This window comes from Acinonyx jubatus, chromosome D4 (genome assembly GCF_027475565.1).
Source record: "Acinonyx jubatus isolate Ajub_Pintada_27869175 chromosome D4, VMU_Ajub_asm_v1.0, whole genome shotgun sequence".
NCBI lineage: Eukaryota > Metazoa > Chordata > Mammalia > Carnivora > Felidae > Acinonyx > Acinonyx jubatus.
Window position 1 is genome coordinate 68,941,010 of NC_069391.1, and position 16,461 is coordinate 68,957,470.

The 16,461-nt window shown below is 46.7% G+C and overlaps 1 protein-coding gene across 2 annotated transcripts in view; it reads left to right on the forward strand.

The window, feature by feature from the left end:
• The window catches only part of FRMD3 (FERM domain containing 3), a 307,451-nt gene that overhangs the window by 222,860 nt on the left and 68,130 nt on the right, over nucleotides 1-16,461 (forward strand). For both annotated transcript variants that reach the window (XM_027048214.2, XM_015076284.3), the window contains exons 11-13: nucleotides 7,525-7,599; nucleotides 7,917-7,985; nucleotides 15,882-16,006. In XM_027048214.2, coding sequence (XP_026904015.1) covers nucleotides 7,525-7,599; nucleotides 7,917-7,985; nucleotides 15,882-16,006 — 269 coding nt within the window. The remainder of the gene's footprint in view (nucleotides 1-7,524; nucleotides 7,600-7,916; nucleotides 7,986-15,881; nucleotides 16,007-16,461) is intronic.

The window sequence follows — 16,461 nt, forward strand, 5'->3', positions numbered from 1 at the left end:
CCTGTTGGTTCAAGAGCCCAGGCCCGTTGACTCTGAAGGGTTCTAAATCTCTTAAGCTCAGGGGTGGGCACCTGCTTCTAGCTCTGTCCACTTGGCACTGCATTGTAATGGTCTTTGCCGGCAAAGCAAGGCCCTGATTTCGTTTCCTGGGTTGGAGGTGGTTTGCTCCCTCCTTTCCTGCTTCACCTGCCCTGGGAACAGGGAGGGAGGCAGGTGACTGATGCCTAGGAATTCCCTAGTGTGCTTTTAAGACATGAATGTGCTGCTAGTTGTCAGCTGGCCCAGAGCCACCCATCAGGTTTGAGAGCCCTGGCTCTGAGATCTGCTGCCTGGGAATGGAGCCCAGTGCAGAAACTCTGCTTTTCCCTCCTGCTCCAAACCCCAGGGGATCCCCAACACTGACAGCCACCATTTGAGCTTCCTTTCTGCAGTGTGTTTTCTAGGTGCCGCCGCTCCTGCGGTGCTGTTTCCCCAAGTGCACACGGGATGCGCTGAAGGGCTCGGGGGCTCAGGAGTTCCAGTCAATGAATCTGTCACATCTGCTTTATGCCATGCCCTGGGGACACTGTAGAGGCTCAACTGTAGACTGAGGACACTGTAGAGGCTCAACTGGGGACACTGTAGAGGCTGAACACTCTTCACCCTCAACTTTGTACAGGATTGTTTGCAGGGGCTAAAGGCAGTCCCTGACAAATTTCTTTCCCAGAATTTGGTACATATTTTGTCAGAGAAACAGCATTACATTTGGTGGGTAAGGACCCAGACAGCTCCCTACACGAGTGCCTCTCACACTTCTGTGAGCATGTGAATTACCCGGAAATCCTGTCAGAATGTGGATTGTGATTTGCTAGATTGGGGTGGGGCATCAGAGTCCATATTTCTTTTTTTTAGAGTGAAAAAGAGCATAAGGGGGGGAGAGGGGCAAAGGAAGAGAGAGACAGAGGGAGGGAGGGAGGGAGGGAGGGAGGGAGAGAATCTTCAGCAGGCTCTGCTTAGCACAGAGCCTGACACGGGGCTGGATCTCAGGACCCTGGGATCATAACCTGAGCCGAAACCAAGAGTCAGATGCTCAACTGACTGAGCCACCCAGGGGCCCCAAGAGTCCATGTTCCTCATCAGCTCCCTGGTGAGGCTGTGCTGCAGGCCCGTGGATCACACTTTGAGTAATAAGGTTCTAATCCAGTGGTTCTCAGAACTGACTGCACATTAGAACCACCTGGGGAAGCTTTTAAAAACTACCAAGCTGTGGACCCACCCCCAAATCCAATTAAACCAGAATCCGGGTTCTCACAAAAACATGGACGCAAATGTTCATATCATTATTCATAATAGCTACAATGCCCATCAACTGCTGAACAGATAAAAGAAAGAGGAATATCCACGCAATGGAGTATTGTTCAGCCATCCAGAGGAAAGTAGTGCTACATGCCACAGCACGGATGGACCTGGAAAACATGAAGCTTGGGCACCTGGGGGGCTCAGTCGGTTAAGTGTCTGATTCTTGGTTTTGGCTCAGGTCATGATCTCACAGTTCATGAGTTTGAGCCCTGTGTCGGGCTTTATGTTGGCAGTGTAGAGCCTGCTTGGGAGTCTGTCTCCCTCTCTCTCTCTGCCCCTCCCCTGCTAGCACTCTCTCTCTCTTTCTCAAAAATAAATAAATAAACATTAAAAAAAAAAAGAAAGAAAACCTGAAGCTAAGTGGAAAGAAGCCAGGCATAAAAGGCCACACATTGTATGATGCTATCGGTATGAAATGTCAAGAATAGGCAAATCCTTACAGACGGAAAGTAGATTAGTGATTGCCTAGGACTGGGAGTGGAGAAGATGAGGGCAAGTAATGGGAGGCTGGTTCCTTCTGGGGTGATGAAAATATTTTATTTTTCTTAATTTTGTGAATTATATTAAAGACCACTGAAGTATATGATCTAAAAGGGTGAATTTTATGGTATGTGGATTATATCTCAATAAACTTATTTAAAAAATCAGAATCTGGGATGAGGGATCTAGATATTGGCAGAACTAAATCTTTCCCAGGCAGTGCTAATGCGCAGTTGAGGGTTAAATGCTCTAATCCAGTGATTCTCAAAGTAGGGCCTTTAGACCAGCATCAGCATTGCCTGGGAACTTGCCAGAAATGCAGATTCTTGGGCTGCACCCCAGACTTACTGAATCAGAAACTTGTGTTTTGAGAAGCTGCTAGATGAATCTGATGCTCTCTGAAGTCTGAGAACCTGCATGGCTAATGCATTATTTTAAAAAATACAGACCTGGATTTGCAACCCGGTCTCTCCAGCTTCTATCATGTTACCATCATTCAATGAGTTAACCCCTCTGTGCCTCAGTTTCCTCCAATAAAAAGGTAGATTGCTTCCTCTTAGGAGAAAGCTATGAGGAATAACCAAATCAATGTTTGAGACACTTTGGATGGTGCATGACCCATAGTAGTGCTCAATAATAACCATGTATTGTTATGCCTGTAGTTACTCCAAAAGCTGTAAACCATGATAAAATGGGAAATTGTACTGTTGATTCTACAGGTGACATCTTGGAGCACCACCCAGCGTCTCCCCAGCACCTGAAGGAGCAGGCACCAGGGGAGGAGTCAGAGGGGGGCGAGGGGAGGTGCTCTTCTGCAGGGCTGCGCTGTGTGTCACATGATCCTATCACTTAGTGAGCACTTCGTGCATTCCAGGTGCTATCTGCATGCATGGCACGTCTCACACATCTCGTGGTACCCCGTTTATTTATTTCACTTGTGAAAGTCTTTTTTTCAGCTTTATTTATGTATTTTTGGAGAGAGAGTGCACGCAGGGGAGGGGCACAGAGAGGGAGAGAGAGAATCCCAAGCAGGCTTCGCAGTATCAGTGCAGAGCCCAATGTGGGACTCGAACTCACAAACGGTGAGATCATGGCCTAAGCTGAAATCAAGAGCCGGACGCTCAACCAACTGAGCCACCCAGGCACCCCAGGTACTCCACTGAAAGCACAGCTTCAGTGTCAGGACTGGGCAGAACCCCCTCATGTGGTGGGACGGGATCTCTGGGTACAGTGGCTTCAGTTCTGGGGTGGTGGTGGTGGGGAGCTGTGGCCAGGCCACCATGTGGATACATAGTTGTTGTCAGGCCAGGTGTTGGTAAACTGGGGACTGTCTGGGTTTCTCTGTGAGGTCAGGTGTTTGAGAAGTCTTCTGTAGCCTCTCTGCTGAGATTTTGATGGGGGAGCTGCAGATGGCAGGAGGGAGAGGGCAGACAGGAAAGAAGCCTGGAGGAGACAGAATTACTGTTTAGCCTTTGTGCATTCATTGCCTTCCGTGGGCAGACTTTTGCTCTGGGTTCGTTGTGGATGTGAGAGCCTGGTGAACTGAGCACCGGAACGTGTCTGCTAGTTAGAGCACGAAGGTTCTCTTATGCTTTCGGGGTGTTTGAAACAGTTCCCCAGAATCTGCATGGTTCAGAGGATTGGCTCTTGTGGTTCAATAGTGAGAAGGCAATGGAGAGGTTTGAGAGTGATATTAGGGAGGGAGGGAAACTATTACATAATGATCAGGAGCTTTCAAATCATTTGATCTTGCTTAACGCTCCTGAGAACACTATGAATGAAGCATTGTAATACCCTCCCCCTGCCCCTTAAAAAATTCATGGACAAATTGAGGCTTGGAAAAGCTGCAAAAGCAGGTAGGAGCCTTGGGCCTCTGCTCTTCCAGGTAAAACACCATCTTTTGGGTCATTCAAGGAGAATGTGGGGGCTCAGGGTTCTTAGGTGCAGGCGTACTGCCTTGGAATAACGGGGAGTGTGATAAAAAAATTCAGACCTGCTGAATGAGAATCTCTAGGGATGGAGCCTGAGCCATGGGGTTTTGACCCCTATTCCAGATGCTGCTGGGAACACCTGGAGACCTGTCCTGTAACCCAGCCTCCTTTCTTTCCCCCTGACCATCTCCCTCCAGTCAGGTGAGCGTCCAGCTTCGGCTCAGGTCGTGATCTTGAGGTTCTTGAGTTCAAGCCCCACATCCGGCTCACTGCCATCAGCAAAGAACCTGCTTCTGATTCTCTGTCCCCCTCTCTCTGCCACTCCCTCCCTCCCTCCCTCACTTGTGCTCTCTCAAAAATAAACATTTAAAAAGAAGAGATCTCAACCCAAACATGAGTGGGAGTCTGCCCGCACTTTTGGGAGGGTGGGGAATTGGCAGTAAACCTCTCAGGAGAGTGTCTCTGAGCAAAGGAAATGACAACAAATCCTCATCCAGGGCAGTCAGCCGCCAGAAAGCAGCCCACACCGGTTTCACTCCTCACATCCTGAGCAGGCAGCTCTTCACTTTCTCTGTGAAATGTGTCTTCTGAGTAGCTCTGAGGCCTCCCACCAAGAGGCCGCTCTGGCGTGAGACAGCAGCGGCCTCCTCCTAGGGCCTGCAAGAGCAGCTGAGGCCGAACCAGTGAAAAGCAGGGCCACCCCTCCCCCTCCCCACAAGAGGCTCCCTGGAACTGCTGGGCTTGCCACACCCCTTTGAGCTTCTGGTATCTTCTAGAAACTGGGCACAGAGCTGCGTTCCTCTTTCTTTTCTTTTTTTAAAAATGTTTATTTTTAAGAGAGAGAGAGAGAGAGCGCACAGGCAGAGGAAGGGCAGAGGGAGAGGGGGAGACACAGAATCCAAAGCAGGCTCCAGGCTCCAAGCTGTCAGCGCAGAGCCTGACGCGGGGCTTGAACTCACGAACCGTGAGATCATGACCTGAGCCCAAGTGGGACGCTTAACCGACTGAACCACCCAGGCGCCCCAGGGCTCTTTTTCTTTCTTAATTAATGTTTTATTTACTTTTTTTGTGAGTGAGAGAGTGTGAGAAGGGGAGAGGGGCAGAAGGAGAGAGAAAATCTTAAGCGGGCTCCACGCTCAGTGTGGAGCCTAATGGGGGACTCCATCCCATGACCCTGGCATCCTGACTTGGGCCCCAAAATCAAGAGTCAGGTGCTCAACTGACTGAGCTACCAAGGTGTCCCGTTAATTAATGTTTTTTTGAAGTATAGTGGACATGATGTTTCATTAGTTTCAGGGGTTAAAAACTCCATTTAAGGTTCTTAACCTTCTTAGCCCACTGCCTTGCCCCAAGGATCCTTAGAACCTAGAACAACAATAAGAAACATTCTAAAAGCAGAAGCGTCTTTAAAAGTTTCTCGGCCCCCCTGCCTCTGAGGCTGGGGGAGCAACACCCTGTAGAGAAGATGGGAAGAAAGACATGAAGCCTTTTCTTAGGCTCCTGTAGGTAATGTGTCAGGCTCACAGCTCCTCGGGGCTGTGTGTGTGTGTGTGTGTGTGTGTGTGTGTGTGTGTGTGTGTGTGTGGCGGGGGCAGGTATGTCCGGAGCAGGAGCAGGCATGTCCTCACAGGGGGAGGAGGGTGCCGTGGGACTCTGTCCCATGTCAGCACAGTTGCTGGGGATTTGTATCCTCCTAGAGTCCAGCTGTGGCCAGCAGCCCACACTGCCTGTCCCGGGTGTGGGGAGCTCCCCGGTGTGGGTCTCATATGCTCCTCAGGGCTCCCACACGGTCTTCTCCAGGCCCTGCCTTGACATGGAATCACCCTCCCCAGGATTTCACCCCTTCCCCTCCCATCTCTGCTCCTCATTTGTCCCCAGCACCCTTCCCTATTGGCTCAGGCTGTTGGCAGAGGTGGAAGGGAGAAAGGGCTCCTTTGTAAAAGTGTTACTATGGCTTTCCATTGTCCTGAGGAGGAAAGCCAAAATCCTTAATGACAACAGCTTAAGGTCAGGTCCTGCTAAATTAGGGGAAAAAATATATGTATGTGGGAGTAGGTTTATAATAACAGTAATAATGACAACAGGGGAAATGCACATCAAATCTTTTTAGTTCTTCAGTGCTCAGGCTCAGGGCTTTGTGCCTGCTGAGACTTCCACCCAGAACACTGCCCACCACTTGCCTGGTTAATACCTTCCCACCCCTGGATCTCAGCTCCAACCCCTGCCCCCAGACTGGATTAATCTCTCCATCCTGTGCTCTCATTGCATCATTTCCTTCATGGCCCCACCACCGCTTGCACTTTACAGTTATTCGCTTATGTGCCTCGTTTCTAGATTAATATCCATTTCCCTTCTAGACCGTACAGCTGAATGCAGAGATCATGTGACTTCTCTTAGCGTGGGGTGTGTGGAGCAGGCTAGTCATTTGGTTAATAATTGCTGAACAGATGAATGAAGGCTTCAAGATGCCCAGGGGTGGGGATCACTGCCTGCATGGGGAGACTTCTAACCACAGCCCTGGCTATGTGCAGGTCTTTGCTCAGCATATTATAGATAGATAGATATAGATAGATATAGATAGATATAGATAGATATAGATATAGATCTATCTATCTATATATTCTATATATATTCAGCATATTCTATTTATGTATATCTATATATAACATAGTCAATATATTCTATATATTATTCTATATATAGAACAATTCTATACAGCATATTGTTCTGTGTGGTTTTTCTAGTAAGATTTTGTGACTCTCAGTGTTTTAAGTGGTCCTGAACTCTTGCAGACCATTCTTTCTAATTTGGATTTAGTTGCATGAGGCTTAAAGTGATTGATGGAGAGGCAGTTTAGCTGTCATAGCAATTTAGTGCCCTGTGTGTGTACTCCAGGCAGCCCATGTTCTCATCGTTTTCCAGAATGCTGTGGTTTTGTTCGTGTTTACACGTGTGTTTACGGTGTTCTCAGAGCTGCTGAATCAGTGCTTGGCTCGGCTTCTTGTTCCGCGTGTATCTTAGTCATCTACCAGCCTGGGTTCTTTTAAAGGGCACTGGGTCATGGTGACTTAACCAGAGAATATTCAAGCCAGTGACCATTTCCACGGTGACATAGGCCCTTGGGTCGTCTTTCAGGCAGTACACAGTAGGTGGGTTCTTTGTGACATGGCGAGTGACCTGTGTCACTGGGAAGCTGTTTTCTGTTGTAGCGTTGGTTCAGGCACAGGCAAGAAAGTGCCCTGGCAACCGGGAACTTGACACCATGAGACATAATGCGTCTTCTCCATATCTTTCCACTGGAAATTGAGAAAGAATCCCCTCCTTTTTTTTTTAATTTAAATTTTAGTTCACATACGTGCAATATTGGTTTCAGGATAGAATTCAGTGATTCATCACTTACATACAACACCCAGTGCTCCTCCCAACAAGTGCCCTCCTTAATCCCCATCACCCACCTAGCCCTGCCCTTTGGCTCATCAGTATTACCTGGTCCGGTCTGCAGGTCATGATCCAATAATGGATTATGAAACCATATGTGGGCCATCACTAGGATTTAGAAAGAATGAAGAGAGATAACAGAGTACAATACCCATAGTGAAGGTAACTGTCTTTTGGTGGAACTTCTCTTTCAGGTGTGTGTGCCTGTGTGCACGTGCTGAATCATCCAACAGCATGCATTTCTTATAGTCCAAAATACCCAAGTACTGCACTTTATAGCATGTCTCACTTGGATTTGCCAATATCACTACCACTTCTGTTTCGCTTCTTTTCAAAGGTATGCGAAATCCAGTCAGATCAAGACTGTGTCAAGCAGCAAGATATTTTTCAAAGGAAGTAGATTTCGATATAGGTGGGTACCCATAGTTCCATATTGGTGATGGGTTGGGGAGGAAGCAACCATTTACTTTTTGAATATTTTGCTTGTAAATCAGGGCGCTTTGACTTATCCCCCTGTTTTGGTTCTCCCTTTACACTCTACTCATGTCTTACACTCATGGGGCCCCCTCAAATTCCATAGTAACTTCTCGTGTAGAGGGAAAAAAAAGCATGGATTTCTAGAGTGGATCCGACTGTTGGGAAGTTAAAAAAAAAAAACAAACACATGTGCACACCCCTCCCCTTCTGCTCTGAGTGTCTGTGCACAGACATTGTGTTTGTCTTTTGCAGTGGTAAAGTTGCCAAAGAGGTGGTGGAGGCCAGCTCCAAAATCCAGAGGGAGCCTCCGGAGGTGCACAGGTGAGTGGGTGGCCCTCAGGGCTCTGAGAGGCTTCTGGGATGGACAAAAGGATTTCAAAGCTTGCTTTGCCAGTTCCTCTATAACAGGAAAGGGCATAAGGGTACCAGCTGCCTGTGCCAGTGTCCTTTTGGGCACATCTTGTTCCAGGCACAATACCCTCGTCATCCTGGCAGCCTCTCGGGGGCAGACTTGACAGGGCCACAGTGTGGGTACAGCTTGACGCTGTTCTGAGTTCCTTGCTCTGTGGGGAGTCGTCGGCTTGATTGGGCCCGGAGCGAACATGACCGGTGTGTGTGAGGCACAGCAGTGTCACCTCTTGGCTGAGTCTGCCGACCTGTCCTCTTAGAGCTGCTCTCTGTTCCTGCCTCTGTTCACCAGACATGGCCAGTCCCCATTGGCCCAACTTCTAGGCTATTTCACACGAGGAAGGCAAGGGTGCTCATCTCTCCTAGGGCTCCTTACCCCCAGAGGTCACTCACAGAAATGAGGAACTTAGTGATTAGCAGTTCAAGGGTATGCATCTTCATTAATGTGGTAATATCTCCGATTCTTAGGAATTAAATATTCCCTTGGTCATGTTGGACTTCATACCACCATGGTACACGAACCATTGCACACGAAGCCTCAAACATGCTAAATACATAAAGCTGGACATTTTCGCCATGACACTCCCCATTTTGAAGGCAAATGACCTAGGTCATCCTAGGTTATGTTTTTCAGGAGATTCCTACATACTGGTTGGCACCTGTTCCTTCCCCCTCTTCAGACTTGGAGGAGGCTCCAAGGAGCCTGCTTGGAGGAGCATAAGGGATTATCCTCAGATTTGCCCAGTCTCCTCTATTTCCAGCATGACCCAGTGAGCTGGCTGCCTCTTGCCTTATTCCCTGGGTTGCTGGTCTCTTGGAAGTGTGGCTGAGCCAGCCTGGCACGGGCCTCCAGATAGCACTTCTCTCCCACGCAGGGGAGCAGAACTACAGTTGGCACAAGATCCCATGCAGACGTGTGTAGAGAATGATTCATTCCTGGTTTGGGTGACTCAGTGGGAAGCTGTCATGGGCATGTCAGCAGAAGTGGTCTTCCCTGCTTTGAGAAGCAGGAGAAAGCTGTCAGGCTAGGGAAGCTGGGACGCCTTGGCTGGGGGCACCTTAGCACAAAACTGTGCAAGTCTTACAGCCTACCCATTGACAACACTAGTCTTTTATTTGTATTTATTTTAAAATAGTCTGTATATTCCCTCTTCTACTGTAAATTATGGTTACTCAGTGAAGCAGAAGTGAAAAAGAGGAAATGATAAAATGTATTATTTGAACTTTTCTAGATTCTTTGGGCCAGAAATGACCTTAAGCATCACCTAATTTGATGCTTCTATTTTATAGACAAGGGAACTTGAGTCTTGGAGAAGTTAAATGATTTATCTGAGGTCATAAATTTTTTTTGTGGCATACCTAAGCCCACATTATTTTCTTTGTAGCATTTGCCCCCCCTCCCGCCTCTGCCCAGGAAACCTCTGGCATTCTCTTAGAAGCTGGGAGGCAGAACCACCCCAGGGGCTCAGCTTGGGTTTTGTTCTTGTAGCTTGAAGTATGAGTGTTTGATCTTAAAAAAAAAAAAAAAAGAAGAAGAAGAAATACTTGATGCCGGGGAGTTCTCTTGATAGCACAAACACAAAGAAGGAAACTGTTTTTAACAAGGTACTTTCAGAGAGACATATTCCAAATAGTTAAGACTTTCCAAGAATCCCATAGTTACCATATATAGCTGGTTAATGAGATCAGAAATAATTTGAAAAAAAATTTTCTCTTTTTAATTGATGTTTGCATTACTTATGGAAATCAAGGATTCCTACATTATGGCTTCTCAAGCCTTAACTTTGACAGGAATCACCTATGGATCTTGTTAAAGTCAGATTCTCATTCATGAATCTGGCATTTCCATTGAGTCCTAGGTGATGGCCATGTGGCTGGTTCATGGACCACACTTTGAATAGCCAGGATGTAGGAGTGAAGGGAGTAGAGTGACCACAGTGAGAATCTTCTCCTGTAGTGGACTGAACCACCAGGGGAGATGGAAATGAGGCATCAGTCAATTTATAGTTTCCCTTTTCTGGAATCTTCTAAAATCCCCCAGGATGTTACTGCAAACAAGGACCTATAGGCCCTTAAGATACTGGTTCACATGCTATTTCTTTCCCTTACACTGACCCCTTTTATGTGTATGTGAAAGTCTGTTGAGCTCACATCCTCAGGACACGTCTCTGGTCCTCAGCTTTGGCAGTGTCTCTCGAATCTCTGACAATACAGGGAGGAATTTGTTTAAAGTAATGTTACAAAGCAAGATGTGGGAGGAAAAGGCTTGTGTCTGTTTTGGTCATCTACATATCACCCAGCACCTAACACAGACAGCACTTGGCTCACAGTAGAGGTCAATGCATACTTGTTGAATGAATGTATGAACCAGGAGTGTGGGGTGACAACGGCATGCCTGCAATTTTCTGAGACCTGAGATCTGTCCAAGGTGCTGCTCTGGGGACCTTGGCCTCCTGGGAGGCAATAGTGTGATCGGAGCCATGGAGATATACCACTCTCAGTAGCAACTTCTCATTTCTTCCTAGTAGCCATTTGCATGGTAGGAAATTGTTTCTCTTCAACAATTATTTTTAAATTATTTTGGCTTCTTTGATGTGGCTGTCAAAAGTGAGAGTATAGTAATGAATTCTTTCTCTGGCTGTGTTCAGAGATGCCCACTCCTTTAGTTAGAATGGTGACGGTAAGCCTTCATTTGGTTGTCTTCCCTCACGCCTGAGATTGTACTCTTCAAAGAATGACAAGTTCATGGACTACTCCTTTTTCTGATGTGTGTGTGTTTAGAGAGAGGCAGCAGAGACAGACTGAGGATACTGTCTTGGGATTTTTTTTTTGTTTTTTTTTCAAAAAAAAAAAAAGAGAGAGAAAGCTAACTCTCATGATAGCTCACTGATCTTTGCTGATGGCAAGATCCCCAAGCAAAGCTCTCCTGGGCTGATTACTTGGTGAGAATCACCCATCCATGTCAGGGGCCCAGTGAGGCAGAAGGAAGTGTGAGCCCCCTGGGCATAGTAGCCACCACCAGGGGACACATAGAGGCAGCATTTGGACCTGAAATGAGCACCTGTCTAGGGGTCATGAACGGGATCTCATCTTGGTTGTATTGCTTACAAGCTGTGTGGTCTTGGGTAAATCTCTTAACTTCTCTGATCATCACTTTACTCATCTGTAAAATGAGATTCAGAATATTACTTTGCCCAACATCTAGGCTTTGTTATGGGCATTAAAATAAAGTGCTTTAAAAATTATAAAGTGCCATACACACATGAATTGGTGATGTTATTATTCTTGTCTCTCCTCCAAAGATGGGCAGCTAGAATTTGACAGATGTGTCCTCATTAAAGCTTTTTCAGATGGAGTTTTGGTGACAGGCCAACACCACTTCCTCCACCACAAGAACTGCTGGAAGATTCCACAAGCCTTATGTTAGTTGCTTGAGTTTATGCCATCAATTTTTGAAGCCAATCTTAGAATATACTTGCAGCTTCCAAAGAAACCTTTCTACCTTGATAGAATTCCTAGTGATCGTTTCATTGAAAAACTGTTCTGTGCTAAGTACACACATGAGTGGGCTGCAAAGGGGGTCAGTCATTTTGCAGAATCCGTTGATGGGTGGATTCTGAGAATGGGAAACATGGTACAGACCCTCAGCTGGCTTGGGAAGACTCTAGCCAGAGAAGCTGTTGCATCAGGAGATCAAGTGGGAGGGTAGGGTGGGAACTAACTGGGATATTGGCGTATGTTTTAGAAGACTGCCCGACACAGCAGAACCTCATTTAGCCAGAGAGCAGGACATTAGCAGTAGTGAACAGAGTCCTCTCTGGGGCATTGTAGGATAAATCATGCAGAAGGTGCAGAAAGGCAGTGCGGAGCACAGCAGAACCTCTGGACTGGGGATCAGGTCATCTGAGTCTGCATGTCTAAGTGTCTTTAGTCAAGTTCGATAAGTTCACCAGGTCTCAGTGTCCTCATCTGTGAATATGGTACTTTTCTTGCCTGTCTTACAGGTACACTGAGGAAAACAAGTATGGTAAAGTGTATAAAACTGATTTGTAGGGGCGCCTGGTGGCTCAGTTAGTTGGGCGGCCAACTTTGGCTCAGGTCATGATCTCATGGTCCATGAGTTCGAGCCCCATGTTGGGCTCTGTGCTGACAGCTCAGAGCGTAAAGCCTGCTTCGGATTCTGTGTCCCCCTCTCTCTCTGCCTGTACCCTACTTGTGCTCTGTCTCACTCTGTCTCTCAAAAAATAAATGTTAAAAAAATAAATAAAACTGTTCTGTAAACTATAAAAGGGGCCATCAAATTCTGGTATTATATTCATTATTAGTATAACTATGCTGGCAGACTCTTGCTTTATTTTCTTTTAAGTTTTTTAATTAATTAATTTATTTATTTATTGAGAGAGAGAGAGAGAGAATAAGTGGAGGAGGGGCACAGAGAGAATCCCAAGTAGCACCACACTGTTAGTGCAGAGCCTGATGCGGAGCTCGAACCCATGAACTGTGAGAACATGACCTGAGCTGAAGCCAGACACTTAACTGACTGGAGCCATGCAGGTGCCCCTAGGGCTCTTGCTTTAAATGAAACCAGGATCAGTTGGCACCTTCCAAAAGGTTGCAAGAAGAGAGGTATAAAAAGGTAGCCTGTAGTCTACAAGAGTTGGGAGACAAAGGGTGGGAGACATGCATTTTGATTCTAATTTTGCTTAAGCTAACCCTCTAGCTGCCCGACTGCCCAGCACCATGGTCTGGAACCCTGGATTCTTTGTGCTCTAGGGAGACCTCTAGTTTGGGTCTCACCTTTGGGTTTATCTGATTTTTGCATTTATCACGGAGGCAGTGTTCCTCTCTGAATCATAGAACTGGAGAGTCTCAGGGTTGTAATCAACTGTAGCAGACAGACCCTAACCTCCCTGACCCTGGCCATAGGACTCCGCTACAGTTTGGCAGCAGAAGCCTGTGAGTATGGGCCCTGAGTCAGCATCCTCCTGAGCAGCCAGTGCCCTACAGGCTCACACCTGTGAGGTCACTCTCAGTGACTTCAACCTGTCCCAGGCAATTGCCCAGACATTACAGTGTCGGTAGGGGGCAGATGGCAGGATGCTTTACAACTTCAACTGAAGAATGTTGGGAGGGGGGCTGCTGTGGAGCCCTCTGTACTCGCTACAGGTCCTTCTTGATGATATGTGGTAATTTCTGGGGGATGGAAATGCTGCCAGTCAGCCGGCGTGGGTGGTCAGAGGTGGGCAGAGCAATTCAGAGTTTGTGCAACAATGGGGAATGGGCTTTTCTGAGGTCAGAAAGCTTCATGGTCCACACAAACATGGCAACAGGTGCTTCGCAGAGCCAGAATCAGAGTTTTGAAGGCCACAGGGCCAGAGGAAATCCCATGAAAGCTCAAAATCTGAGGACCCATCACAATAAAAGATGGAACTGCTCATGGTAGATTTTAATGTCCCTTGTTACTCTTTCCTTCCTTCCTTCTCCCTGCAAGGAATCCCTGTCTTCACTTCTTGCCCTGTCAATCCCACCATGCTTGCTGGGATGTGCCACAGGCATCTCTTCCCCTGGGAGGTCCTTCCTGGCTCTCCCCTCAGCCACCGCAGGGTCAGGTGCCCCTCCTTAATGTTCCTGGGGAATCCTTGGCCATCAGTCTCGTCCATGAGATACATATTTTTCCAACTGTGGCTGTAGCGCATTGATGAGTCATGAAATGAAAACAGACCAGCACTTTAAAAAAAATGAAATAGAATGGGGGGAGAAAAGTGAATCAAACATAACAAGAGTTACTATTGTTGCACAAAACATTCACTTTACCTGTATGTCTTTCTGTGAGTGTGTACAGAAAAATGATATAAAAGATATTTCTTTTTTTAATGTTTACTCATTTTTTAGAGAGAGAGAGAGAGAGAGAGAGAGAGAAAATGAATGGGGGAGGTGCAGAGAGAGACAGGGACAGAGGATCCGAAGCGGGCTTCACTCTGATAGCAGCAAGCCTAATGTGGGGCTCGAACTCACAAACCATGAGATCATGACCTGAGCCCAAGTCGGACACTCAACTGACTGAGCCACCAGGCACCCCTAAGTTATATTTCTTAATGTGGGTCTCAGTTAAAATGTTTAAAATCATAGTTCTAAAGAGTGAGTTACATAAGGCAAGGACCATGGCTCACCAGAATGTGGCAGACCATCCACTACATATATATCAACTGCAGAATAAGTGATTGTAGAGTGAAATAATGAAGGACAGGACTCCATGGTTAAGCAAGTCCTCATAATTTTATTTTTCCAGCCAGTGCCAGCTGTGGAGGGCTTTTTACTCTAGATGCTGCTAGATTCTTCTCCTTTCCTGTCCTGTGCCAAATAGAAATGCCTGAGTTATAAGGCAGTCCCCTTACCAGCCAGGGAACACCCATGCCAATCTGAAATGGCAGCTTATGTCAAGCCAGGATTGCATTCAATTTACGCCAGTTTCCAACATGAACAGCCCTTAGTAAGATGTCTCGGGAGGCACTGTAAGGCACACCAGGATGGTTAGATCTGTCTCTGACCTTAAGGCACTTGTCAAGGTGGGGCTGATTAGTACACCAATAATTACAGAGAGATGGAAGTGGCAAGTGCCATGAGATGTGAAAGAAGGGAGAGCAGTGTGTGTGTGTGTGTGTGTGTGTGTGTGTGTGTGTGTGTGTGAGAGAGAGAGAGAGAGAGAGAGAGAGAGAGAGAGAGAGAGAGAGAATGAGAATATGAATGATTATGTGTTGTGAGAGCCATCCAAGGGGGCATCAAGAGGTAGGAGACATTTGATATCATCTTTGAAGATGGGTGGCTTTTGGTTTGGAGAGGAAACATGAGGAGGGAAAGGTGATGCCCCACCAGAGATGCCCCATTTCCCTGTATGACAGGGCAGACAGCTGGTCTCCCTGCAGCAGGCAGTGTAGACAGGCTTCCTGCTATCAGCCAGTAGTCTTGACAAGACACTTGTACATTTTCTTTGCCATCTGCTGCCCATTGCAGTCAATGACACGTGTCTGCTCCTTTCAAAATGAAAAAAGAGCTTCTGTGCCTGGCTGATGAGAGGGGTGTGAATTCAAATGGGAGTATTAAACACTGATATTAAATGTTAGACATCCAGCAACAGCAAGGTTGCTTAAAGCCGTAGAACTCCTGTACCATCTGTCTGGCAGGGTTCTGTCTTCATTTTTGGTTTTTTTTGGTGGTTGTTAAATTACTTTGAGCCATGCCTTTCATTCGCTTTTCTTTTTTAAAAAATTTTTAAAATTTATTCATTTTTGAGAATGACAGCACAAGTGAGGGAGATGGAGAGGGAGAGAGAGAGAGAGAGAGAGAGAGAGAGAATCCCAAGCAAGATTCACACTGTCAGTGCAGAGTCCAATGTGGGGCTTGAACCCACGAAACTGTGAGATCATGACCTGAGCTGAAACCAAGAGTCAGATGCTGAACCAACTGAGCCACCCAGAAGTCCCCACCTTCATTTACTTTTCTGCATATCTAGTTCAGTGACACCTGCCTCCCATGTCTTTATCAATGCCCATGCTGTCACCTTGCATGCCCAAATCTGGTAACATATGGGGAAGTACATTTTCAGTCACTGTGTTGCATTAGAACACAAGGACATTTTGTCAGGACCTTAAGGTTAAAAAGTTTGGTGCATCCTAAGTGTTATGTTGCCTTTACCACTGGCCTAATCCATTGTGTGAGTCCAGAGACCATTCCCAACCTTGGTAGCTGACTGAGATGGAGGGTCTGGTGTTTGCAACAGAAACCAACACCCTGGCGTGTGTCTGTTTTCAGAGCCAACATTACTCAGAGCCGAAGTTCCCACTCTTTGAACAAACAGCTCATCATTAACATGGAGCCCCTGCAGCCCCTGCTGCCTTCCCCCAGTGAGCAGGAAGAGGAGCTTCCATTGGGCGAGGGTAAGTACCCTTCCTTCCGGAAGCTGGCACTGCAGCCTTACCCTGAAGGGATGAGAAGGCACCCATCCTGGATACCTGGGCAATGGTTAGGGTAGGGGATGGAGTGAGTCATGAATTGTTTCTAGTAAATAAACTGTTTGCAGCTGGAAGTCTGCATTATATTGAGAGTCTTATTAGTTTCTCCCAGAGAAAGTTCACAGATACAAAGTATTCCTAAAAATTATGTGTTAAAGCAGTAATGGTGTTAGACCCCCACTCTCCAGCATGGTAGCCAGTAGCAATGTGTGGCTGTTTGAAACCTGTTTAAATTTGTTAAAATTAAAAATTCAGTTCTAGGCACATTAGCTGCATTTCCAATGAGTAGTATAGCCGCATGTGGCTAATGGCTACCATCTTGGAAAGGTCAGACCAAGAACATTTCCATCACTGTACAAAGTTTTCCTGGATGGTAAGTT